General features: G+C 46.2%; 1 protein-coding gene across 1 annotated transcript in view; it reads right to left on the bottom strand.

Moving 5' to 3' along the window:
* The window catches only part of TG (thyroglobulin), a 483,762-nt gene that overhangs the window by 95,191 nt on the left and 361,556 nt on the right, over positions 1-27,015 (bottom strand). The window contains exon 42 of the mRNA XM_077493367.1: positions 5,835-5,999. Coding sequence (XP_077349493.1) covers positions 5,835-5,999 — 165 coding nt within the window. The remainder of the gene's footprint in view (positions 1-5,834; positions 6,000-27,015) is intronic.

Below are 27,015 nucleotides of genomic sequence, written 5' to 3'. Positions count from 1 at the left end.
CCGGACTTTTGAAATGAATGGACTTGCCCACACACGGAGAAAAGTCAGTTCATTTTGAACGTGGCTCCAGGTAGATGGAACTAGCGAAGGAAGTCAATATCGCCACCTCCATCGGCGAGATTGACACCTCGCTAGCTCCGTCACCTGGGATTTAAAGGGGACCGAAAAAACGGCGTGGGGGTCCCCCCAAAGTCCATACCAGACCCTTATCCTAGCACACAGCCCGGCCAGTCAGGAAAGGTGGTGGGGAGTAGCGAGCGCCCCCCCCCCCCCCGAGCCATACCAGACCACATGCCCTCAACATGGGGGGTGCTTTGGGGAATCTTGTTGATGATGTTGATGAGGACAAGGGCCTCTTCCCGACAACCCTGACCATCGGTTGTCGAGGTCTGCGGGCGGGGGGCTTATCAGAATCCAGAGCCCCCTTTAATAAGTGGGCCCCCAGATTCCGACCCCCTACCCTATGTAAATGAGTATGGGGTACATCGTACATCACACAAGAGGCAGAAGGGCACAGTACATGGGAGGCAGAAGGGCACAGCACATGGGAGGAAGAAGGGCACAGCACACAAGAGGCAGAAGGGCACAGCACACGAGAGGCAGAAGGGCACAGCACACGAGAGGTAGAAGGGCACAGCACATGAGAGGCAGAAGGGCACAGTACACGGGAGGCAGAAGGGCACAGTACACGGGGGCAGAAGGGCACAGTACACGGGAGGCAGAAGGGCACAGCACATGAGAGGCAGAAGGGCACAGTACACGGGAGGCAGAAGGGCACAGTACACGGGGGCAGAAGGGCACAGTACACGGGAGGCAGAAGGGCACAGTACAGAGAAGGCAGAAGGGCACAGTATACGGATGGATCAGAGGGGGGGATGGCACCCCCTGATGGATGGGTCGCCACTGGTCAGAAGGGCACAATACAGTACTGGGATCAGGAGGGCACAGTACAGGTTCTGGGATGCTTCTTGGGGCACGGCCAACTCAAGGACAGCTTAGTAAGAAGCGTGACTGTCTCGGAAGATCCGGGACAGTTGGAAAGTATGATGTAATGCAAGATTATCATGGGGCCCTCATGCACCTGGGGCCCCTGGGCAGTGCCCAGTGGTGCCCATGCATTAAGACAACCCTGTGAAGAGGTTTACTATTGGTTGATCCTCCTGGAGCGGTGACACTCCCTATCTGTGTTACTCACTCATGACCCCTACACTTTGCGTTACATGCTGCTGACCTCTGACCTCTGTTTTGCATACGAATGATCCCTGAACCCTTGTGTTATATACCACTGACTTCTGAACTATTTAAACCTTCCTCATTTTTTTCATAAGGCCTTCCTTGATTATCTCCGTAAAAACAAAAAACAAAAAGGTGTGCTGCCCTTGGTGGTCTTTGATCTTTTTTACATTGTTCTGGTAAATCTCCACTCCTCCAGGGCTGCCTACCCCTGGCTTAGAACCTCTGGTGGGTTTTTATTGCAGTCTGTGTCCATACTGGGGTGGCTGTCAGTACAGGAAGTAAGGGGACATTTCTTAGATGGGGGATACATTTTTAGTAGAGCGGGAAACGTTACTGCTTTGTGGGTCAGAAAAATCTAAACCCGAGAGAAGAGATTCTGGAATGATTTTCCATCACGTTTTGTTCTGCTCCTTTAATGAATCAGCCCCAATCACTGAACATTTATTTTCCTATCTCAGAAAGTAGGAAGGTATGTTGTATGCAGGTTTAGGGCAGAGAAGAAAAAGAAAAATCTGGTGTCATAACATAAAAATAGAGAAATGAGAAAAAGATGCTACCGAGCCTGATAACAGCCAGGAAGTGTGCAAATAAGAGGACAGCTGAAAATTGTCTTCTAATAACTGACGTCAAAGTCAAAGGCAAAGTCCTGTAAAAATATGAAACTTCTACTTCTCACCATTCTAAATAGTTCCTGTGAGTGTGAAAAGTCTGCAAAATTATACAGAAAGAGAGTTCACCAACACGAAGGCAAATCATGCACGCAATGCAGGGCGGTATCTGGGTGGGGTCGGCAGTTTTAAGTGGAATTAAACTCTAAAAAATCCATCTCGTAGTTGAATCTGAGCATGCACATGAATTGCAAAAACACGATCGGAATTTCCGATAAAATTGCATACACACGATCGGAATTTCCGATAGAAAGTTTTTCCGTCGGAAACATTGAGAACATGCTATCAAAATTTTGCTGGCAGGAATTCGGCTAGCTAAATTTCGATGGAGCATACACACGGTCGCATTTTTTTCCGATGAAAAGCTCTCATCGGTCTTTTGCTGGCCGAAATTCCGATCGTGTGTACGCGGCATTAGGCCTCATGCATAAGGCTGTGGATAATGCCCCATACACACGGTCGGACATTCCGACCACAAAATCTGTCAGATTTTTTCCGACGGATTTTGTCCGAAACTTGCGTTGCATACATTCGGTCGCACAAAGTCGGAAAATCAGAACGTTCTGAACGAGGTGACGTCAAACACGTACGTCGGGACTATAAACGGGCCAGTAGCCAATAGCTTTCATCTCTTAGTTTATTCTGAGCATGCGTGGCACTTTGTCCGTCGGAATTGTCTACACACGACCAGAATTTCCGCGATCAGATTTTGTTGTCGGAAAAATTTTAGATCCTGCTCTCAAACTTTGTGCGTCAGAAAATCCAACGGAAAAAGTCAGAAGGAGCTCACACATGGTTGAATTTTCTGACAACATGATCCGATCGCACATTTTCCGTCGGAAAATCCGACCATGTGTATGGGGCATTAGGGGTAACCACCAGTCTTCTTGTACAGGACCCAGGCCAGCAGGGTGGCCCAGGCAGCAGAGTGAACCAGATTTGTGCAGGGAGAGTGATCACAGTGGCGGCTGGTGTTCACATTTTTTTTTGGGGGGGGGCGCAAACAAATGGAAAAATTTGCGACGACTGTATAAATAACATGCATAAATACACAAGATCACTTACAAATCGGAGAGACTGCAATTAAACTACTCACAAGGTGGTATTATACTCCATGCTTCAGAGGTTGCAGATCCCCAGGGTCATTTTCTCACATTTTCTGGGACTGTGAGAAGGTCTCAAATATTTGGAAGCAACTAGAAATATGTGCATCTAAAATCTCAGATAATATCACACAACTCACTCCCCATAACTGCCTATTATGCCCCGTACACACGAGCGGATTTTCCCGTCTGAAAAATCTTGGATGGTTTTTCCGACAGAATTCCGCTCAAGCTTAGCTTGCATTCACACGGTCACACAAAAGTTCTCTGAACTTTCGACCGTCAAGAACACGGTGACGTACAACACTACGACGAGCCAAGAAAATTACGTTCAATGCTTCCGAGCATGGGTCGAATTGTTTCCGAGCATGCGTAGGAATTTTGTACATCGGAATTTGTACAGACGATCAGAATTTCCAATCTGAACTTTTTCCGACCGAAAAATTGAGAACCTGCTCTCAATCTTTTGCTGGCGGGAATTCAGCCAGCAAAAGTCAGATGGAGCATATACATGATCGCATTTTCCGACCAAAAGCTCTCATCGGTCTTTTGCTGGCCAAATTTCGTGAGTGTGCGCCATTATTCTCTTCAATCCCTGGGCTACCTATCCATCAAATAAGACTGATCCACACACTTTGTGTAGCAATACACTGGTTGAAAGCATACCATTGCTAATTCCCATCGGTACCCCTATTACATCTGAAAACCTAACAATATAAATCTTATGGAAAAAATATTTCACACCTTACATAATTCTAATCATTTATATGAAAAAAATGGAATCCGTGGTTTAATCACTCCAATCACTTCCTCAACTCTGAACATTAATACTTTTTATTAAAGATAGTAAAGATGGTATTCAACGTTATTATCGCCAACATGCTGGTCAACCTTCAGGATTTCTTTCAATTTTTGTAGACTATGTGACAATCTTCCCTATATGTAAACTTTAGGTAATATATTTTTCATGGCATATGTTAACAACTTTTTGTACCACTTTTTTGTACCCAATAAAAAGTTTGTAAACAAAAAAAAAATTGCTACTACATAGGGTAGTAGCTGTGAGGGATGAGCCGATGGAGAAAGTGAAAATACAGTTGTTAGGGGTGGGTAGGAGATAGATGGACAGATTGGGGTAAGGAGTTCCATAGGATTGAAGAGGCTTTGGAAAAGTCCTGGAGGTGAGCATGGGAGGAGGTGACGAGGGAGCTAGAGAGCAGGAGGTCTTGAGAAGAACGTAGAGAACGAGTAGGTTGCTATTTTGAGACTAGGTCAGTGATGTAGTTGGGGACAGAGTTGTGGATGGCTTTTAGTATTAGTATTTTGAATTTAATTTGTTGGGTGAGCGGAAGCCAGTGGAGGGATTGGGAGAGAGGAGTAGCAGAGACAGAGCGGTTGGTAAGGTTGATGAGCCTGGCAGCAGTATTCATGATGGACTGAAGGGGGGATAGAGTAAGCAGAGGTGTGCCAATGAGGAGGGAGTTGTAGTAATGGTGAGAGATGACCAGGGAGTGAATTAACCACTTGCCGACCATTCGCTGCAGTCGTACTGCGGCAGAATAGCACGGCTGGTGAAAAAAAGTTATGTAACGTCGCTTCACCCTGTGGCCACTAAGGGCGCTCTTCCCCCAAGTCGATGGGAGTGCCCATGGTCTCGATCACCGCCGGGCTCCCGCGATTGCCGCTGAGACACGGAGAACCCGGAACTGTGTGTGTAAACACACACTTTCCAGTTCCCTGAGGGCAGAAGAGACAGATCGTCTGTTCATACAGAGTATGGGCAGCGATCTGTTATCTTCCCTGCTGCACAGTCCCCTGCCACCTTCAGTTAGAACACACAATAGGACACACTTAACCCCTTCATTGCCCCCTAGTGTTAACCCCTTCACTGCCAGTGACATGTATACAGTAATCAATGTATTTTTAATCGCTGTATTAATGCCAATGGTCCCAAAAATGTGTCAAAATTATCCGACGTGTCTGCCATAATATCGCAGTCACGATAAAAAAAAAAAAAATTGCAGATCGCCACCATTACTAGTAAAAAAAAAAATAATTTATAATAAAAATGCTATAAATCTATCCCTTATTTTATAGACGCGATAACTTTTGTGCAAATCAATCAATATACACTTATTGCAATTTTTTTACCAAAAATATGTATCGGCCTAAACTGAGGAAAAAATAAATATTTTTTATATCTTTTTGGGGGATATTTATTATAGTGAAAAGTAAAAAATATTGTGTTTTTTTTCAAAATTGTCGCTCTTTTTCTGTTTATAGCGCAAAAAAAAAAAAAAAACGCAGAGGTGATCAAATACCACCAAAAGAAAGCTCTATTTGTGGGAATAAAGGGACATCAATTTTGTTTGGGTGCAAGGTCGTACAACTGCGCAATTGTCAGTTAAAGTGATGTAGTGCCGAATCGCAAAAAGTGCTCTGGTCAGGAAGGGGGTAAAATCTTCCGGGGCTCAAGCGGTTAAGAGCTGTGTGGTGTCATTGGTTAGAAAGGGGTGTATTTTGGAGATGTTCCGGAGGTTGAGGCGGCAAGATTTGGACAGTGATTGGACGTGGGGCTTAATGGAGAGTTCAGAGTCCAGGACCACAAATGATCATGTGTATTACTGTGGTAGGCAGGGTGGCAGTCTGGGATCCTTTATTATACACATTAATGTGTAACCGATTAGCTGAATTGCAATGTTCCCCGGCCACAGTTGGCTGCACAAAAACCCTGGCTTGGTTGCTCATCCTACTGGAAGCAACAATGCAATTTTATTTAAAATAACAAAATGTAAAAAACTTTTATCATTCCTTCATTCTCCATTACCTTGGTCTGGGCAGCGTTAAGGGCGATGGCGTCCACTTTGCCCAAACATGCCAGCGTTCCTTCATCATCTGCTGCTGAACAGCCCACCTCCTCCGCCAAGAACTTCACCTGCTCCTGTGCTCTTCTCTCACTGACGGCCAACATTGGAGAAAAGGCCGAACCTCCCTGAAATTCACAAACAGATTTGTCTGTATAAATGAATCCTTAAAAAAATTTAAATGTTTCCCAATTTTGTCTATTAATTAGGGCTGTGGAAACTAAAGATTCATTTCCGCGATTAATCGTTAATTTTTTTGATCGATCATCAGGGAGTTCCATCGGCGATCCAGTGACGTCACAGACATCAACGTCACCGGACTCCTCCCCCCTTGCCTAAGTGCCTACATCTGCTAACAAAGGGAAGGGGGGAGGAGTCCGGTGATGCTGAAGTTCTGATTGTACCTAACGCCGTATGGGGGAGGAGCTACACATGACGACACCCACTGCTGCCCTACGGAACTAACACAATTGTCGGCTTTACATGCTGTGTTTTTATCATCTTTATGTCAGTAGTTTGTGTTTGAACACAAAAATTAGATCTTATACTTAAACTGGTTGTAAATCCTTACAAACCACTTTGACCTACAGGTAAGCCTAGATTAAGGTCCCCACTTTCGGGAGACCTGAGCCGTGGCGAATTACGTCTCAGCTCGGCCCCCTCCTCCTTCCTGCTCCCTCCCCTTCTTCCGGGCCAGTGAGAGAGCGCAGATCGCCTCCATACCTCCCAACTTTTTGAGACTGAAACAAGTGACACCTATTAACAAGAATATGTAGGCATAGGACACACCCCCTGCCACACACCCTTAAAGGTGAAATATACAAAAAGATGATTGGTTAAACCCACAAGTGTTTTTTTTCTTTATCACTACTATTCCTTTATATTGGCTTTTGAAATTTATAAATGCAGCAATTTAGAAATCAAATGAAAGGTTTAGCACTGGGAAACAGTTTTTGAAATATAAAAAGTGCATTTTATATACAACTCTATAGATCAGACCAACATGAGGGACAAATGAGGAGGCATGAGGGACAGAGGGACATTGCTCCAAATCAGGGAGAGTCCCCCAATTTCAGGGGCAGTTGGGAGCTATGCACTTTGTTCATGCGCAGTAGGGGCGCAAAGCGCCAGCGCATGCGCCGTAAAGCCAAATGAGCATGCGCCGCAAAGCTGAAAGGCTACACTGCCGATTACCCTTACCAGCAATGGTGCCGGCAGCACCCGACCAGCCGATGTAAACATCGAATGCGGTGCCGACCTCGCTGGATTCCCGGACAAGTAAGTGTCCTAATGTTAAAAGTTAGCAGTTACAGTATGTGCAGCTGCTGGCTTTTAATTTTTAAAGGAGCGGGCGGACCTCCGCTTTAACACTACCCTCCCTCCAGACTGACAAAGCTGCTGTCTGTTGTCTCTTCTGTGCTCACTCCTCCAGAGTTGTGTCTCACTAATAAAGAAGGTGTGTTACTGGCCAGATCCCAGATGAAAACAGAGAAAAAAAGCTTAAAAAAAAAAAAAAGAGAAAGTGAATGCAGCCATCACATCTAATAATTGGTAAGCTGCAATATATTACATTTTTGGTTTGGGGTTTAATAGCCCCTCTTCATCCAGAGCAAATCCACTCATCTATGTACAACCCGCAGTGCAAAGATGTATCGCAGACATACGTCCTGCGTGGTGGGAAACACTGTAGCATACAAAAGATCTTTCAGGAGCAAAACCAAGGAAATACTAATATATACGATTGGGTGCTATTTTGCCAAATTTACCAAAAATGATTGATTCTTAGAGACTTCTGTTAAAATAAGAAAGTTTGCAAACATCGTTCTTGCAAAAGTTTGTAGTTCTATTCAAAATAAATTAGTCATTTCCTCCAACTGCAAATTCAGATAGCGTGAGTTTAAGGAAGTTGGAATTGACACGTTGGTCTGTTATCTGAGCTGCAGATTGTGTTGAGGCGGATGGAGGGATGGCGGACAAGATAAATCTATAATGATGTCTGACACAGTGGTGGCCTGTCCATTAGGTTGCTCTATCCACGTCCGCCACCCCCCATGCTCTATCCACGTCCGCCACCCCCCATGCTCTATCCACGTCCGCCACCCCCCATGCTCTATCCACGTCCGCCACCCCCCATGCTCTATCCACGTCCGCCTCCCCCCATGCTCTATCCACGTCCGCCTCCCCCCATGCTCTATCCACGTCCGCCACCCCCCATGCTCTATCCACGTCCGCCTCCCCCCATGCTCTATCCACGGCCGCCACCCCCCATGCTCTATCCACGTCCGCCTCCCCCCATGCTCTATCCACGGCCGCCACCCCCCATGCTCTATCCACGGCCGCCACCCCCCATGCTCTATCCACGGCCGCCCCCCCCCATGCTCTATCCACGGCCGCCACCCCCCATGCTCTATCCACGGCCACCACCCCCCATGCTCTATCCACAGCCGCCACCCCCCATGCTCTATCCACAGCCGCCACCCCCCATGCTCTATCTACAGCCGCCACCCCCATGCTCTATCCACAGCTGCCACCCCCTATGCTCTATCCACATCAGCCACCCCCCATGCTCTATCCACGGCCACCACCCCCCATGCTCTATCCACGTCCGCCATCCCCATGCTCTATCCACGTCTGCCATCCCCATGCTCTATCCACATCCACAACCCCCATGCTCTATCGACAGCCGCCACCCCCCATGCTCTATCTACGGCCGCCACCCCCCATGCTCCATCTACGGCCGCCACCCCCATGCTCTATCTCCGGCCCCCATCCCCCATGCCCTATCCACGTCCACAACCCTCATGCTCTATCCACGTCCACAACCCCTTAATGCTCTATCCACATCCACAACCCTCATGCTCTATCTATGGCTGCCACCCCCATGCTCTATACACCGCCACCCCCATGCTCTATTCACGTCTGCCACCCCCATGCTCTATCCACGGCCACCACCCCCATGCTCTATCCACCGCCGCCACCCCCCTTGCTCTATCCACCGCCGCCACCCCCCATGCTCTATCCACCGCCGCCACCCCCTATGCTCTATCCACTGCCGCCACCCCCCATGCTCTATCCACCACCGCCACCCCCATGTTCTATCCACAGCCACCACCCCCATGTTCTATCCACAGCCGTCACCCCCATGCTCTATCCATGGCTGTCACCCCCATGCTCTATCCACGCCTGCCAACCCCATGCGCTATCCACCGCCACCACCCCCAGCCACCACCCCCATGCTCTATCCACGTCCACCACCCCCATGCTCTATCCACGTCCGCCACCGCCATGCTCTATCCACGTCCGCCACCGCCATGCTCTATCCATGTCCGCCATCCCCATGCCACGCTCTATCCATGGTTGCCACCCCATGCTCTATCCACGACCAACCCCCCCCCCCCCCCCCCATGCTCTAAGCAGAGCATTGCACCAGGGGCCCATCCAGGACAAGTGTCCTAATGTTAAAAGTCAGCAGTTACAGTATGTGCAGCTGCTGGCTTTTAATTTTTAAAGGGGCGGGCTGACCTGCACTTTAACACTACCCTCCCTCCAGACTGACAAAACTGCTGTCTGTTGTCTCTTCCGTGCTCATTCCTCCAGAGTTGTGTCTCACTAATAAAGGAGGTGTGTTACTGGCCAGATCGCCAGATGAAAACAGAGGAAATAGCCTAATTTAAAAAAAAAAGAGAAAACTAATGCAGCCACCACATCTAATTATTGGTAAGCTGAAATATATTACATTTTTGGTTTGGGGTTTAATAGCACTTTAGCTCCTCTTCATCCACTTGCATGGAGGGGAGGGGGGGGGTTATCTTTTACATTTTTTTATTATTTCTTTTATTTACATTTTTTTTTTTTTTTACAGTTTTTGTTTTCAATTTAACTTTATTGTTATCACAAAAAGTTAAACAAGCCACCTTGTGATAGCTTTGGGCAGTGACACGTCCTCTTTAGCAAGACAGGAGGGGTTTATTAGATCCCTGCTATCTCCCCTGCCCCTCCAAGCAGCTGATCAACCACAGATTGTGCTTTCCTGGATGCAAAAGCCAAGAAATCACATCTCTGAAACTACAAGTGATGAAATTGCTTGTTGCTTCCAGCATCATTCATCATAGGGGAGATGGGGGAACATATGTTCCTCCGTCTCCTCTGTGGGCAGCCATCCCGACCGCTTACGTATGGAAGAGCCCAGGAACCACCCCAAGCAGCACTGGGTGGGGTGTTGCTACTGAGGAGGGCCCGCACCCCCCCCTTGCGACGCCACTGCCAGTAACATCATCACAGGGACTCTTTGCTTCTCTATGCAATGCAGGCAAATCATGGCTGTAGGAGACACTAGAAGGGTGCTATAGATAGTTTCCTGAAAACACCCCAGCACCCTGCCTTAGTACTCCTCTCAAAAGCCCTCAGCCCTGATATAAGCAGTGCGCTGGCTCTTGGGAGGAGTTCTGCGAATATCAAAACGCCTTGATGGTTATGGGAACCTGAAGGCAGTTACAAGAGTTTTCCTTTAAATTGTTCTGCACATTGTAGTTTTATTTAAAGGAAGGTTCTATGGTCAAAGCCACATTGTAATAGAAATATATCCACTTTGCCGACTGCCCCATAGTAGATTTACTGCTACAGGGCGGCTGTGCAGGATCACATACATACATATACATATATATATATATATATATATATATATATATATACTATATATACTATAGTATATATATATATATATATACTACTGGGTATGATTTTACACAGCAGGAGCTGATCAGCGGGTCCGTCCGATGTCTGCCAGCACCCACTAATCGTTCAGGATACTGGAAGAACAGCAGTCTGCCTATGTAAACAAGGTAGATTGCCGTTCTGTGAGTACAGAAGGCATGGATCCTGTGTCTCTACAAAGCAGAAACACCGGTCCATGTCTTCCACTAGTAAAAGCACCTCCCCCACAGTTAGAAAACACATTTTAGGCACACAGGTAACCCCTTCCCAGCCAGTGTCATTAGTACAGTGACAGTGCATATTTTTAGCACTGATCACTGTATTATGCCACATACACACGATCAGACTATCCGACGGACTTAGTCTGGCGGACAAACCGCCGGAAAGTCTGCCGGACTTTCCAAACGAGCGGACCTGTCCACACACAACCGGACTTTTCCGGTGGACTAGGTCCGCCGGACTATGGAGGGAGTCCGCCATACTTTTGAAATGAACGGACTTGCCCACACACGGAGGAAAGTCCATTCATTTTGAACGCGGCTCCAGGTAGCCGGGACTAGCGAAGGAAGTCAATGTCGCCGCCTTCGGCGGCGAGATTGACACGTGGCAGGCCCCGTCACCTGGTATGGACTTAAAGGGGAAGCCCTACGCCGAAAAAAACGGCGTGGGGGTTCCCCCAAAGTCCATATCAGACCCTTATCCGAGCATGCAGCCAGGCCGTCAGTTCATTTTGAACGTAGCTCTAGGTACATGGAACTAGCGAAGAAAGTCAATATCGCTGCCTCCATCGGCGAGATTGACACCTTGCTAGCTCCGTCGCCTGGTATGGATTTAAAGGGGACCGAAAAAACAGCGTGGGGGTCCACCCCCAAAGTCCATACCAGACCCTTATCAGAGCACACAGCCCAGCCGGTCAGGAAAGGGGGTGGGGACGAGCGAGCGCCCCCCCCCCTGAGCCTTACCAGGCCGCGTGCCCTCAACATGGGGGGGTACAATGTACCCCATACTCATTCACATAGGTTGGGGGGCTGGTATCTGGGGGCCCCCTTATTAAAGGGGGCTCCCGGATTCCGATAAGCCCCCCACCCGCAGACCCCCACAACCAACGGCCAGGGTTGTCGGGAAGAGGCCCTTGTCCTCATCAACATGGGGACAAGGTGCTTTGGGGTGGGGGGGCCGCACGGCCTCCCCTTCCGCAAAGCACCCCCCCATGTCGAGGGCGCGTTGCCTGGTACAGCTTTCCTGACCGGCCAGGCTACGTGCTGGGATAAGGGTCTGATTTGGACTTTGGGGGAACCCCCACGCCGTTTTTTCGGCATAGGGCTTCCTCTCTAAGTCCCTACCAGGTGATGGGGCGAGCGACGTGTCAATCTCATTGACCTCCTTCGCTAGTCCCGGCTACCTGGAACCACTTTCATAATGAACGGACTTTCTTCCCTGTGCGGGAAAGTCAGTTTATTTCAAAAGTCCGGTGGACTAGCACACAGATGGCCGGATTGTCCGCCGGACTACAATTTCAAAACTACTTTCTAAGTCCACCGGACTTTTGGGAAAAAAAAGTGTGCCGCAGCCCACACACGGGCGCATTGTCACTGGTTCCCAAGAAACTCTCAAAAGTGTCAGTGTCCAATTTGTACATCGCAATATCACAATCCAGCTATAAATCGCTGATCGCTGCCATTACTAGTAGAAAAAATAAAAAGAAATAAAAATTCCATAAAAATAATCTATAGTTTGTAGACACTATAACTTTTGCATAAACCAATCAATATACGCTTACTGTTTTTTTTTTTTTACCAAAAATATATAGCAGAATACATATTGGCCTAAATTGATGAAGAAATTAGATTTTTGATTTTTTTTATTGGATATGTTTTATAGCAGAAAGTAAAAAAAATATATTGTTTTCTTTTTTTAATTGTCGATTCTTTTTTGTTTATAGTGCAAAAAATAAAAAACGCAGAGGTGAACAAATACCACCAAAAGAAAGCTCTATCTGTGGGGAAAAAAAGGACATACATTTTATTTGGGTACAGCATTGCAGGAGCGCGCTCAATGCTTAAAGTATCACAGTGCCATATTACAAAAAATGGCCTGGTTAGGAAGGGGGGTAAATCTATACAATATTTATTTCTGACAATCCAAAATGAGCTTACTTGGAAAATCTCCTTTTATGTTGTGAGTTCTGCCTCTCTGCTGGCTGTCTCTTTCCACACCTTGCTGGATCCCCTGCATGCTTTGCAGCTTCTCTATTTCTAAGGACTACATATCCAATGGTACCTAGCTGCCTGCCAGCAGTGATTCTGCAGCCTCACTGTGCCATCAAATGCAGCCACTGTACCCCATCATATGCAGGCACTGTGATCCATCATATGCAGCCACTGTACCTCATCATATGCAGCCACTGTACCTCATCAAATGTAGCCACTGTGGCCCATCAATTGCAGCCACTGTGCCCATCAAATGCAGCCACTGTGCCCATCAATTGCAGCCACTGTGCCCATCAAATGCAGCCAATGTGCCCATCAAATGCAGCCAATGTGCCCATCATATGCAACCACCGTGCCCCATCAATTGCAGCCAGTGTATCCTAACAAATTCAGCCACTGTGCCCCATCAAATGCAGCCACTGTGACCATCATATGCAACCACCGTGACCCATCAAATGCAGCCAGTGTACCCCAACAAATTCAGCCACTGTACCCATCAATTGCAGCCACTGTGCCCCATCATATGCAGCCACTGTGCCCCATCATATGCAGCCACTGTGCCCCATCATATACAGCCACTGTGCCCTATTAAATGCAGCCACTGTTCCCCATCAAATGCAAACACTGTGCCCCATCAAATGCAAGCCACTGTGCCCAACAATTGCAGCCACTGTGCCCCATAATATACAGCCACTGTGCCCCATCATATACAGCCACTGTGCCCATAAAATGCAGCCACTGTGCCCATCAAATGCAGCCACTGTGCACCATCATATGCAGCCTATGTGCCCATCATATGCAGCCTATGTGCCCATCATATGCAGCCACTGTGCCCCATCAAATGCAGCCACTGTGCCCCATCAAATGCAGCCACTGTGCCCCATCAAATGCAGCCTTACTGTGACACCCGCGCCCCACTTGCTGCCTGACCGGCACTTACCCCATCTTGTTGGCGGGTCAGGTAGCAGGGGACGGTGGCAAGCTGTGGGACAGGCAGCGGGTCAGGCGACGGCTCCTGTGTCCTCCATGCTTTCCATGCATCTCTTCTTCCCTTCTGCTGGGCATCCAATAGGATCGCCTGTGCCTTCAGCCAATCAGGAGACGGGTATTAGATCCACGCTTCTTGACTGGCAGAGAGGCGGTTCAGTGTTAGAAAAGCAAATATTAATTTGCATTTGTAACACACATGGGTGGGCTCTGAACAAAACGCCCTGCGCTCTGAGTCTACCTTTTTTGAAGCCTAGTAGGAGCCTATGGCTCTAATCGCGTGGTTCAAAAAAACACCCCCGCTGCTATAATTCAGGCATCCGGTGTTCTCAAAGGGGCCGGGCACCTGAATAGGGGATGGCTATGGCGGCCATGAATAGAGTCATGCTATGCATGAATCTATTCATTCTACATATAGGGGGGTGGTGTGATAGAGGGAGGGGGGGGCGCCCGTACACCCTTAATGGACGAGCCGCCCCTGTTACAAACGTTAAGATCATTCAGATTAATTGGTGTAGGCTAGAAATAATTGAAATACAAAGTGCACATTAGCTACTTACAGACCACATTAAAGTCGAATGACAGCTACAGCGTGGTCATCCAGTTCTGGGAGGGCATCAAAGGACATCCACCCGTGATTGCGCCTGCTACGCGCCCACCATGGCACTCGGGCAGCATTCTCTGTGATTGCTGTGTCCTTAGGACACAGCTGATCACAGATCGGGGTAAAGAGCCAATCAGTGTCCCTTTACCACGTGATCAGCTGTGTCCAATGACAATGGTTTCACGATGTAAACACAAGTCGGTTTGTGTGAAAGGGACATCTACACTGATAATTAGGACACTGATTATCAGTACAGTCCCAACAGTGCCCACCAGTGCTGCCAATCAGTGCCCATCAGTGCTTTCTCATCAGTATCCCCTATCAGTTCAGCCTAACAGTGTCCATCAGTGCCACCAATCAATGCCCATCAGTGCTGCCAATCAGTGCCCATTGGTGCCTCATCAGTGTCACCTGCCAGTACCTTATCAGTGCCTCATCAGTGCAACCTCTTCAGTGCCCATTATTGCAGCCTATCAGTGCCCATCAGTGTTGCCAATCAGTGCCTCATCAGTGTCACCTACCAGTACCTTATCAGTGCCTCATCAGTGCAACCTCTTCAGTGCAGCCAATCAGTGCCCATCAGTGCCGCCTCATCAGTGCAGCCAATCAGTGCCACCGAACAGTGCCGCATCAGTGCTGGCTCTTCAGTGCAACCAATCAGTGCCACTGAACAGTGCCGCATCAGTGCTGGCTCTTCAGTGCAGTCTATCAGTGCCACCTCTTCAGTGCCCATTAGTCCCCATCAGCGCACTTCAGTGAAGGAGAAAAATGACCGGTTTGCAACATTTTATAATAAACTATGAAAAGGTTTTCTTTTCAAAATGTTGGATCTTTTTTTGTTTATTTTATTAAAAGTCAAAAAGCCAGCAGTGATTAAATACCACCAAATGAAAGCTCTATTTGTATGAACAAATGTTACATGTTGACCTTAGTTAAACTGTAAAGGGCAGCTGCAATGAAACATCTTAAAAAAAATAGGATCTAATCAGCTAAATAGATAATATACAATGCACATTCTCATCATCCACCCACACCAGATGTCTGATAGAGTTGTATAGGGGATAAAGATTGAGGTCACTTCTGCAGGCTCTGTGTCACAGCCCCGCCCCCTGTGGACATTTATCGTGTTTTGTTGGACGTGGAATTAACATGAATTGTTTGAGGATTTGCATCATTTAATTTACAGAACATGCCCACAACTTTGCTTCACAATAAAAAAATAAATAAAATAAAAATATATATATATATATATATATATCTTCAAACAACAAATAGGACAAAATAACAGTTAAAGTCAATGTGCATAACTATTCACCCCCCAAAAATCAATACTTTGTAGAGCCACCTTCTGCGGCTATCACAGCTCCAAGTCGCTTTGGATAAGTCTCTATGAGTCTTGCCACATCTTACCACTGGGATTTTTGCCCATTCCTCCTTGCAAAACCGCTCCAGCTTTTTCAAGTTGGATGGTTTGCGCTTGTGAACAGCAATCTTTAAGTCTGACCACAGATTTTCTATTGGATTGAGGTCTGGGCTTTGACTAGGCCATTCCAACACATCTACATGTTTCCCCTTAAACCATCAAGTGTTGCTTTAGCAGTGTGTTTGGGGTCATTGTCCTGCTGGAAGGTGAACCTCTGTCCTAGCCTCAAATCACACACAGAATGGTACAGGTTTCGCTCAAGAATATCCCTGTATTTAGCACCATCCATCTTTCCCTCAACTGTGACCAGTTTCCCAGTCCCGACTGCTGAAAAATATCCCCACAGCATGATGCTGCCACCACCATGTTTCACAGTAGGGATGGTGTTCTTTGGGTGATGTGATGTGTTGAGTTTGCGCCAGACATAGCATTTTCTTTGATGGCCAAAAAGTTAAATTTTAGTCTCATCAGACCAGAGCATCTTCCTCCATACATTTTGGGAGTCTCCCACATGTCTTTTCACAAACTCAAAACGTGCCATTTTGTTATTTGCTGAAAGTAATGTCTTTCTTCTGGCCACTCTGCCATAAAGCCCAACTCTATGGAGCGTACAGCTTATTGTCGTCCTATGTACAGATACTCCAGTCTCTGCTGTGGATTTCTGCAGCTCCTCCAGTATTACCTTAGGTCTCTGTGCTGCCTCTCTGATTAATGCCCTCCTTGCCCGGTCTGTGAGTTTTGGTGTGCGGCCGTCTCTTGGCAGGTTTGCTGTTGAGCCATGTTCTTTCCATTTGGTTATGATAGATTTGATGGTGCTCCTAGGGATCATCAAAGATTTGGATTTTTTTTTTTATAACGTAACCCTGATGTCAGGTCACCTTGAGGCGAGGTGACAGATGCACACCGTAGGGATCCGGAGTGCACCGCAAGGTTGTGGACCCTACGGCTGACTGCTGCAGACGGGGGACAGATCCCACTGGGGATAGAGCGTGAGATTCCCTGGGGCGCGGAGTCTAAGAGCCAGCAGGTGTTCACCAGAGCCTCCAGTGGTGAGGACGGACTTGGCTGCAACTGGCTCCAGGTCGCGACCCCCAGGGTCCCCCAGCTCACACCCACAGTAGGCAACAGGAGGATAGGGATGGTGAGGGACAAAGCCAAGGTCGTGGCCATAAGCAGACAAGGATAGTCGGGTACACGCCAAAAGGTCAGGGTCACAGGCAAGCGGGGATAGTCAAGACACGCCAAAGTCGGTAACGGAAACCAGTAGCAGAGCACACGGCAGGAAACAGGAAGCTAATACACAATGGATACACAATGGTTGATCAGCACTGAGGTCTGCAGTGCACAGGTTAATATAGGGCTCCTTGATAGGGCTTGGGGTGGAGCCATGCTTAGAGGAGAGGTTATAAAAACCCCCAGGTGAAAGTGGCTGGCTTAGTCTGAAGACATGGGGGAAGGTAAGCAAACACAGGAAGATCACAGCATAACCATGACACCTGACTTGTACTTCTCAACAACATTGTCCCTTACTTGTTTGGAGAGTTCCTTGGTCTTCATGGCAGTGTTTGGTTAGTGGTGCCTCTTGCTTAGGTGTTGCCGCCTCTGGGGCCTTTCAAAAAGGTGTGTCTATGTAATGACGGATCATGTGACACTTAGATTGCACACAGATGGACATAATTTCACTAATTATGTGACTTCTGAAGGTAATTGGTTGCACCAGAGCTTTTTATGGGCTTCATAACAAAGGGGGTGAATACATACACACATGCCAATTATCATTTTTTTATTTCTGAAAAATAGTTTTATTTATATATTTTTCTAACTTTACTTCACCAACTTATGCCCTGTACACACGATCGGACATTGTGACAACAAAATCCATCAGATTTTTTCTGACGGATGTTGGCTCAAACTTGTCTTGCATACACACACGGTCACATAAAGTTGGTCGGAAATTCCGAACGCCAAGAACGCGGAGACATACAACATGTACAACACGTACGACGAGCAGATAAAAATGAAGTTCAATAGCCAGTGCTGCTCTTCTGCTTGATTCTGAGCATGCGTGGCACTTTGTGCGTCGGAATTGTCTACACACGATCGGAAATTACGCAAACGGATTTTGTTGTCGGCAAATTTTAGATCCAGCTCTCAAACTTTGTGTGTCGGAAATTCAGATGGAAGCCTACACACGTTCGGAATTTCCAACAACAAGCTACGATCGCACATTTTCCGTCAGAAAGTCCGACCGCGTGCACAGGGCATTAGACTATTGTGTTCTGATCCATCACATATAATTCAGATTAAAAAAACATTGAACTAAAGGCTGTAATGTAAAAAAATTGGTAAAAAGCCAAGGGGGGTGAATACTTTTGCAAGGCACTGCATACTGAGACCCACCTAAGTTCCTAAGTAGTGGTGTTACACATAAGAAACAGATATGGCTTTTGGTGTTTAACCAGTTGCCGACCAGCGCACGCCGATGTACGTCGGCAGAATGGCACGGGCAGGCAAATGGGCATACTTGCACGTCCCTTTAAATTTGCCGCCCTGCCACCGGGAGCGCGTCGCCGGCGGCGCGCTCCCGCGCTGGTTGGGACCCCCGTGAGTCCGGTCGCGGGACCCGCAGACTCGATCGCCGCGGGCATACCCGTGATCGTCTCACGGAGCGGCCGAATGAAGAAATGTCGTTGTAAACAGCATTTCTCCATTCTGCCTAGCAACTACTGACGCTGATCTCTGCTCCATGTGATTGGAGCAGAGATCAGTGTTCACTAAATTAAAGCCCAGCCCCCCACAGTTAGTAACACACCCCTAGGAACACTTAACCCCTACACTGCCACCCACTGGTTAACCCCTTCACTGCCAGTGTCATTTACACAGGAATCACTGCATTTATATAGCAGTGATTGCGATATAAATGACAATGGTCCCAAAAATGTGTCAAAAATGTCCGATGTGTCCGCCATAATGTCGCAGTCACAATAAAAATCGCTGATCGACGCCATTACTAGTAAAAAAAAAAATATTAATAAAAATGCCATAAAACTATCCCTTATTTTGTAAACGCTATAACTTTTGCGCAAACCAATCAATAATCGCTTATTGCGATTTTTTTTTACCAAAAATATGTAGAAGAATACGTATCGGCCTAAACTGAGGGAAAAAAAATGTTTTTTTATATATTTTTGGGGGATATTTATTATAACAAAGTAAAAAATAATGCGTTTTTTTCAAAATTGTCGCTCTATTTTTGTTTATAGCGCAAAAAATAAAAACCGCAGAGGTGATCAAATACCATCAAAAGAAAGATCTATTTGTGGGAAAAAAAGGACGTAAATTTTGTTTGGGAGCCATGTCGCACGATTGTCAGTTAAAGCGACGCAGTGCTGAATCGCAAAAAGTGGTCTGGTCTTTGACCAGCAAAATGGTCCGGGGCTGAAGTGGTTAAAGAGGAGAGCCAGTTTTAAAAAAAAATTTAAAAAGTCAGCAGCTGCAAACACTGTAGCTGCTGACTTTTAATAAGCAGACTTACCTGTCCAGGGCACCCGCGATGTCGGCCGCCCGAGGCTGACCCGTCCCCTCGGCTCTCGGGTCCCGGCGCCGCCATTTTAACTAAGGGAAACAGGTAGTGGAGCCTTGCGGCTTCACTGCCCGTTTCTTACTGCGCATGCGCGAGTCACGCAGCGCTTTGTGAATGGGGTGCGCTGTGTTCTGGGACACACAGTTCCCAGAACACACAGCGCCCCATTACCCAGAAGACGCCGCACGGAGGAGAGAAGACCGAAAATCACCGCGGAGGAGGAAGAGGCAGATTAGGATGATGTGCCTAGCAACAGGCATTTCTGGTAAGTTTAAAAAAAAATAATAATAATTTTTTCTGATTTTTTTCAAAATTGTAATGTATTTTTGTTTTTCAGGGTGGCCCTCCACTTTAACTCATCAATGCAGAAGCAATAAAGCAAATTGATTGCTTGAATCAGCAAACCTTTTTGTTTGTTTGTTTTTTGTTTTATTGAAGAAATTTGACAAACAGTAATGTGGTAACAATGTTGCATTACTATTGTATAAGATTCCATGACATCAGCTATGTGCCTCAAGAATAGAGAGGTTTGCTGCAATCTTGTTCAGTTGAATCTCATTTGTGAGTCATGTTTGTCTAATAATTTATTTAATTTATTACAGATACTTACATAGTGCCATCAATGTACGCAGCGCTTTACATATATATTATACATTTACATCAGACCCTGCCCTCAAGGAGCTTTTTTTTTTTGTATTTTCTACAATAACAAAGGTATTGATAACAGGGTTAAATAGTCACAGTTTGAAGAAATCAGGATTGTACAACAAAGCAATAAAGGAGCTTACAATCTAAGGTCCCTGACTCATACACTAGGGCCAATTTGGACAGGAGCCAGTTTAAAGCGGGAGTCCGCCGGGACGTTTTTTTTTTTTTTTAAAAGCCAGCAGCTACAAATACTGCAGCTGCTGACTTTTAAAATAGTGACACTTACCTGTCCAGCGCGCCCGCGATGTCGGCACCCGAAGCCGATCTCTAGATCGTCTGTCGGGTGCTGCCGCCGCCATCTTGGGTATGGGAATCAGGAAATGGAGCCTTTCGGCTTCATTTCCCGGTTCCCTACTGCGCATGCGCGAATTGCGCTGCGCAATAAGGACGGTCCCCGCTGCCTCTGGGATCTGTGTGTTTCCCAGCAGGCAGCGGGGCACTTGCGGAAAGGGGCGGGCACTTGCGGAAAGGGGCGCAATCTACGCCCCTTTCCGCAGAGAGCTATCCCGGAAGTGGGTGCAGAATACCTGTACTGTACAGGTATCTGCACCCCCCTCCCCCCTGAAAGGTGCCAATTGTGGCGCCGGAGGGGGGGAGGGTTCCGATGAGCGGAGGTCCACTTTAGGGTGGACCTCCGCTTTAAACTCTTGCTTACTGGGCACTTAAACCCCCCTCCTATCCAGACCAATTTTCAGATTTCAGCGCTGATGCACTTTGAATGACAATTGCGCGGTCATACAACACTGTACCCAAATTAAATTTTTTATCTTTTTTCCCCCCAAATAGAGCTTTCTTTTGGTGGTATTTGATCACCTGTGCGATTTTTATTTTTTGTTAAAAGAAATGTAAAAATACAGAATTTTAAAAATATATATATTTTTTATTTTGTTATAAAATTTTAAAAATTTAAATTTTTGTCCGTCATTGATGTACGCTGATGAGGCGGCAGTGATGGGCACCGATGGGTGGCAGTGATGGGCACTGATCGGTTACACTGATAGGCAGCACTTCTATGTGGCACTGATTGGCACCACTGGTGGGCATTGATAGGTTTCACTTGTGGGCATAGATAGGTGGCACTTGTGAGCATTGATAGGTGGCAATATTATGAGGCATTATTGCCTCTTCCTCTTCGGGACTGATGTCCCTTTAAGGTGAGCCGGTGAGCGGATTTTTTTTTTCTCCTCCGCTGTCAGCGTGAGGAGAAAAAAAAAACAATCGCCGAGCTTTTGTTTTGATCATGTGATCAGCTGTCATTGGCTGACAGCTGATCACATGATAGGGGGCCGGGACCGGCCCCTTACCCAGATCGGTGATCACCTGAGTTTCAGTGACTCGGTGATCACAGCGCGCACCCGGGAATTCACATCCGCGCTGTGGCTGTCATTCGGCCATAGGAGGGATGTTAGGTGGTTAACCTAATAGCAAGTCTTTGGAGTGTGGGTGGAAACCCAGGGCTCAAGTCCTGCGGGAACGCATGGGAACGGAGTTCCTGTACTTTTTCCACAACAGGAACCCAGTTCCCGTTAGCAGCCGTGTCCTGCAAGACTTTGAAGTATGTGAGCTGTGTGGCAGGTGCTACACCAGCAGACGCCGACACAGCTCACAGTAATAAGTGCCACCCACCAGGGGTGGACTGGCCATTCAGGCATTGCCAGTAGGGGGCCCCATGACAGCTTCCTCTTCGATCTACCTGTCAATCACAGCTAGCTGACGGGCAGATCAGGTCCCTCCTGCTAAGAGATTGTATTTAGTCAGACCTCTCGTGATGCTCTCCTCCCCGCCGGCCCCTCCTGATTTCCTGTCTCCTCACCCCCCCCACCCCCCTTCTCCTACATGAGAGAACCCAGAGGAGGAGCACAGCTATTCTGCTCACAGGACATGCAGGGAGAGAGGTGAGCTGAGGGAGGAACATCAGTTTGGGGTGGTAAGCTGAGCACAATACCTGGCAAAGTTTAATGCCAGGAGAGAAGTTTATGTGGAAATATGTGAAGGGTTGGAATAGCAGCGATTGTGTGTTAGAGCCCCTGCAGAGTTTGCAGCCCCCCAAGCTAACATACATCTCCTGAGCAGGAGCACATCACTATCTCCCCAAGCATTCTGTCCAGATAATGTGCAGTTCATTTATGACCTTTCCGTTTAACCCTGTGTTATCCAAACTCTGTTCAATGAAAAGTGTAAACTCACCACATAAACACTCTATATACAAAATAACATTCCCCAATAAAGATCAGAACATGATGTTTGCATTTGCATGGAAGCACAAATAAATGAATGCTGAGTATTCAGAGAATTACCGTATTTATGTTTATTGAAGATTTTTTTAAATTTTTTTTTTATGTACTAATAGTTAAGCTTCATACACACAATACGAAAATTGGATGAAAAATACCACTTTTGAAGTGTTTGTGCATATGAGCGTATCATTTTTTATTTTTTTTGGTGGGGGAGGGGATCTTGGGTGGGAGTTCACACACTTTTTTCCCCAGGACTTGACCCCTGTGGAAACCGAAGTACCCAGAGGAAACCCACACAGGCACAGGGAGAACATGCAAACTCCAGGCAGGGACTTGAACTGATGATACTACTGTTACCGGGTGGAAATGCTAACCACTTAGCTACTGTGCTGCCTGAAAGGTTACAACATTTATGGCAGATAGAGTTTTTGTTACATTTTGCAATTTTTTTTTGCTACTTGTAAAACAACATTCATCTATTACAATATGCCAAGGGTTTAAGGGCTTGTTTACACATGATTTGTTCTCTGAAGTGTGATTCACATTTGGATCCCTCTTCGGAGAGCATTTGACAGATGGTGAGGAGGTATTGTAACTCCTTGAACCCTGCACTAGTGTGCTGGAACTGTGTGCATTGCACACAGCTGAGGGGCTGTTGCAGAGCATCCCTATTAATTTAAATAGGTCATGTTTCGCAGACATAGCGACAGGGAGGTATAATTCCTGCCATGGCCCCAAAGCAAAGCATTGCAATTGCAGCATGTGGACACTTCTGGCTGCTGCCTCTGCAGCTGAAGGGAGAGTGGTTGGGTGAGGGGGGGGCCTTCAACAGCAAGGTCACCGCAGTACCCCAAGGACAAATGAGAGATACAGTCCTTGCTGATACTGCTAGCAAGGACTAAGCCACTGACAGCAGGACGCCAAGTGTACCCAATACTTATTTCACTTATTCCAAACCTAGACTGCACCTATACCAACCCTATACCACTTTATACCAAACCTTTACTGCATCTGATCCACCGCTGTCTTGCACCTATGCCAAGACTATATTATACCTTTACTGCATGCACGTTAACTTGAATGGTCATTAAGAGCACCCACGCTATTAAAGGGCCCCAATGATTGCCAACAGAAGATAACCTCAAAGGACTGCCTCTCCTGTACTAATTATTCTCACAGTCTCCTTTTCTTTTGGACGGTGTATACCTAATCGGTCTAGGACTAGCATCACCACCATAAATGCTCTCTCCCAGTATAGTTCCAGCACTCTGTAGATTAAACTTTACTGCTGCTCACTGCTGCACTTGAGGTGGTCTTGATACTGTTTGTGCTGATCTGGATGCCAGATGTCATTTTATGCCTAGTGCTTACTAATAATCACTGTGTGCTCTATAGTTATTACCATTGTTAACCCATTTTATGCTTGCCTAGTTACCAAGAAGATTGGGTGGCAATATATTAAGTTTGATATACTACCTGGTTTGATGCCTGTTTTCCTTCATATGGCACCACTATTGGGTACTAAGTATTACAGTGAATTCCTGTGATATTGTATGCTTGCACACTCAACCTGTTGTGTCAGAGGGGTTGAGGTTCTAGAGAAGGTCGAGGCAAAGAACAGAGGACCCATCCTATCCAGCGGCTCCTATGGTGGTATTGACAAGCATGAGTTATTATATAAATTAATATGAAAGTCATGTGATAGAACATATCTCAATGTGCAACTGTTTCTCTTGAAAAAGGTCATGCTGATTGCGGTGACACTTACGCAAAATCTATGGGAAGTTAGCTATTTGTAGAAAGGAAGAAAAAAATATTAAGACACCGTGAGATCTTTTTTTACCTTTACCACCAATGTAAGGGGACACCTCTCCACTGATTCCCAGTGTAAGGGACATTTTCCCACTGATCACCAGTGTAAGCGGGAACTTTTCAATTGACCACCAATGTAAGGGGACACTTTTCCACTGACTACCAGTGTACAGGATGTTTTTCCCTAGATTAACAGTGTAAGGGGCATGTATTCACTGATCACCAGTATAGGTGAATATCTTTGCACTGCCCACCAGTGTAACAAAGTACTTTTGCATTGGCCATCATTGTAAGGCAGCACTTTTTCACTGACCACCGGTGTAAGGGAGCACTTTACAACTGACCACCAGGGTAAGAGGCACTTCTCTATTGGCCACCAGTGTAAGAGGCACTTCTCTATTGGCCACCAGTGTAAGAGGCACTTCTCTATTGGCCACCAGTGTAAGAGGCACTTCTCCATTGGCCACCAGTGTAAGAGGCACTTCTCCATTGGCCACCAGTGTAGGGGAGCACTTTTCCACTGGCCACCAATGTAAAAGGGATTATTTAAACTGACCACCAGTGTAAGGTGGGAACTTTTCCACTGACCTCAAGTGTAGGGGGTACTTTAATACTTATCACCAGTGTAAGGAGGGTACTTTTCCAATGGTTATCATTGTAAATCCGCATTGTCAAATATTCTAAGTACAATATGGGGGTTATTTACGAAAGGCAAATCCACTTTGCACTACAAGTGCAAACTACAAGTGCAAAGTGCACTTGAAATTGCACTGAAAGTGAACTTGGAAGTGCAGTCGCTGTAAATCTGAGGGGTAGGTCTGAAATGAGGGGAAGCTCTGCTGATTTTATTATCCAATCATGTGCAAGGTAAAATGCTGTTTTTTTATTTCCCTTGCATGTTCCCTTCGGATCTACAGCGACTGCATGTCCAAGTGCAATTTCAAGTGCACTTTGCACTTGTAGTTTGCACTTGTAGCGCAAAGTAGATTCGCTTTTAGTAAATAACCCCCAAGGCTCTTTATTTTTTTACTCATACTTTTGTAATATCTTTACTATGGTTTACAACAGGGGTCTCCAAACTTTCTAAACCAAGGGCCATTTTACTGTTCAGAATCTAGGGGGACCATACTGTGACTAGTGGGAGTAAATAATTTTTTTGCTATTAGGAGGAGGAATAGTGCCCCATGGTTGGTGTCAGTGGTAGGAATAGTGCCCAATTATTGGTGATATAACAAATCCATGGGTCCCAAGCAGATTCAAGTTTGGTCTGTGAGTTATCTACAATGCTAGGACAACCTATCATTCACCAAGTCCAGTCCAGTTTAGTTTGTTTTTGACCAAGTTCAAAGGGATCGAATTAGAAAAGATGTAGCTGGATAGCCGCACTCGAAATTATTCAACTTTATTTCAAAAATATAATTAAAATCATAGCGTCTAGGCTGGTAAACAGACTAACTGCACAGCCGCTGACATATTTCACCTACATGTGTGAAACACGTCAGCGGCTGTGCAGTTAGTCTGTTTACCAGCCTAGATGCTATGATTTTAATTACATTTTTGAAATAAAGTTGAATAATTCGGAGTGCGGCTATCCAGCTACATCTTTTCTACTTCAGTTCCTGTTGCAAACAGAGCCAGCACCCTGTGGGATTGTGGAGACAGCTGTTTTGGGAGAAGTCATTACCTTAGAGCGGTAATTCTTTGTAAGTTCAAAGGGATCACTGACTTTTTCCAGCTGCTAGCTACAGCTAATCCAGCAGCCAGAAACATTTACGAGAAAGAAAGTATTTTTCGAGAAACATAAGAGAAATAAATAATTTTCTTGATCTCCTTGGGGTGTAGCGGGGAGTAACCCCCAAAAGGGCCTCTTCAGGGGATTTTTTTTAGATTAATCAAGGTTACATTGCAGATAAAGGCATAGACCCTAATCCAAAACCTTCGAACTTTTGGGCACTGCCATCATATGTGATCCATTGCTTGTTCCTATATCCTACCTCATTGTTTATGCTAATGTATTGTGAGCTGAAGATATAATAGGTATTAGAAGAGGTTCCATCAGACCTGAAAATTATTTAAAGATATCCTCCAGGTTAAAATGGTTGAGAAAGGCTGCTCTAAGATAATCTTTTAAAAGATCAGTCTCCTCAAAGCTTAAATTTCAGTTATAAACTGGATACCGAGGGGATGAACCACAAACTGACCTTTTATAACCCTCTAGCACAAACTCTTTGGGCATTTGGCAGAGCTCCAAACTATAGCTTCCTCTTCAATATTTCCCTCTTGAAAATAAATGTAAATTCTATCATGATGGGCACTCCAATGCACATATAAAATACAGCAGAGCTCTCTGTGGTGCCCTGCGGCTTTCATTGGGTCCACCTGTTGACCTCCACCCATTACAAGATACAGTGAATGGAGGCTATCAGGAGTAGGACTGTGCTGACGGTTTGGTTCTCTGGCCGTTCAGCCGTTGCCTATACACCCCTGTTCAGAGGGAATCAAGCATCATATACAGAAGTGGAATTTCTACTGCTTTTATATATGACAGCTTCTTGCTGTCAATGCTTCCTAAGCCTAGGGTCACACCTGTGTGTGTGCTTTTCATGCATTTGTTGTGTATTTTTATATGCTTCCATTGAAGTCTACAGACCCAAAATGCACCTTCCTGCATGAAAATAGTTCCTGCACCTCTTCCAAAAATACACTGCAGGAAACTGCATAAAATGTGAACAAGACCCTTAAGAAACCATGTTAAATTATTTGTTGAGCATCCCTGTGTTTCTGAAAACGCACTAAAAAATGCACAGCAGTGAACCTCAACGATGAAAGTCAGAGTTCTTGGACCCGCTATGTTCCTAGCAACCACC

This window comes from Lithobates pipiens, unplaced genomic scaffold, assembly GCF_037356315.1.
Source record: "Lithobates pipiens isolate NorthernLeopardFrog02 unplaced genomic scaffold, aLitPip1_a1.2 Scaffold_19, whole genome shotgun sequence".
NCBI lineage: Eukaryota > Metazoa > Chordata > Amphibia > Anura > Ranidae > Lithobates > Lithobates pipiens.
This window is presented reverse-complemented; position numbering and strand designations above follow the sequence as displayed.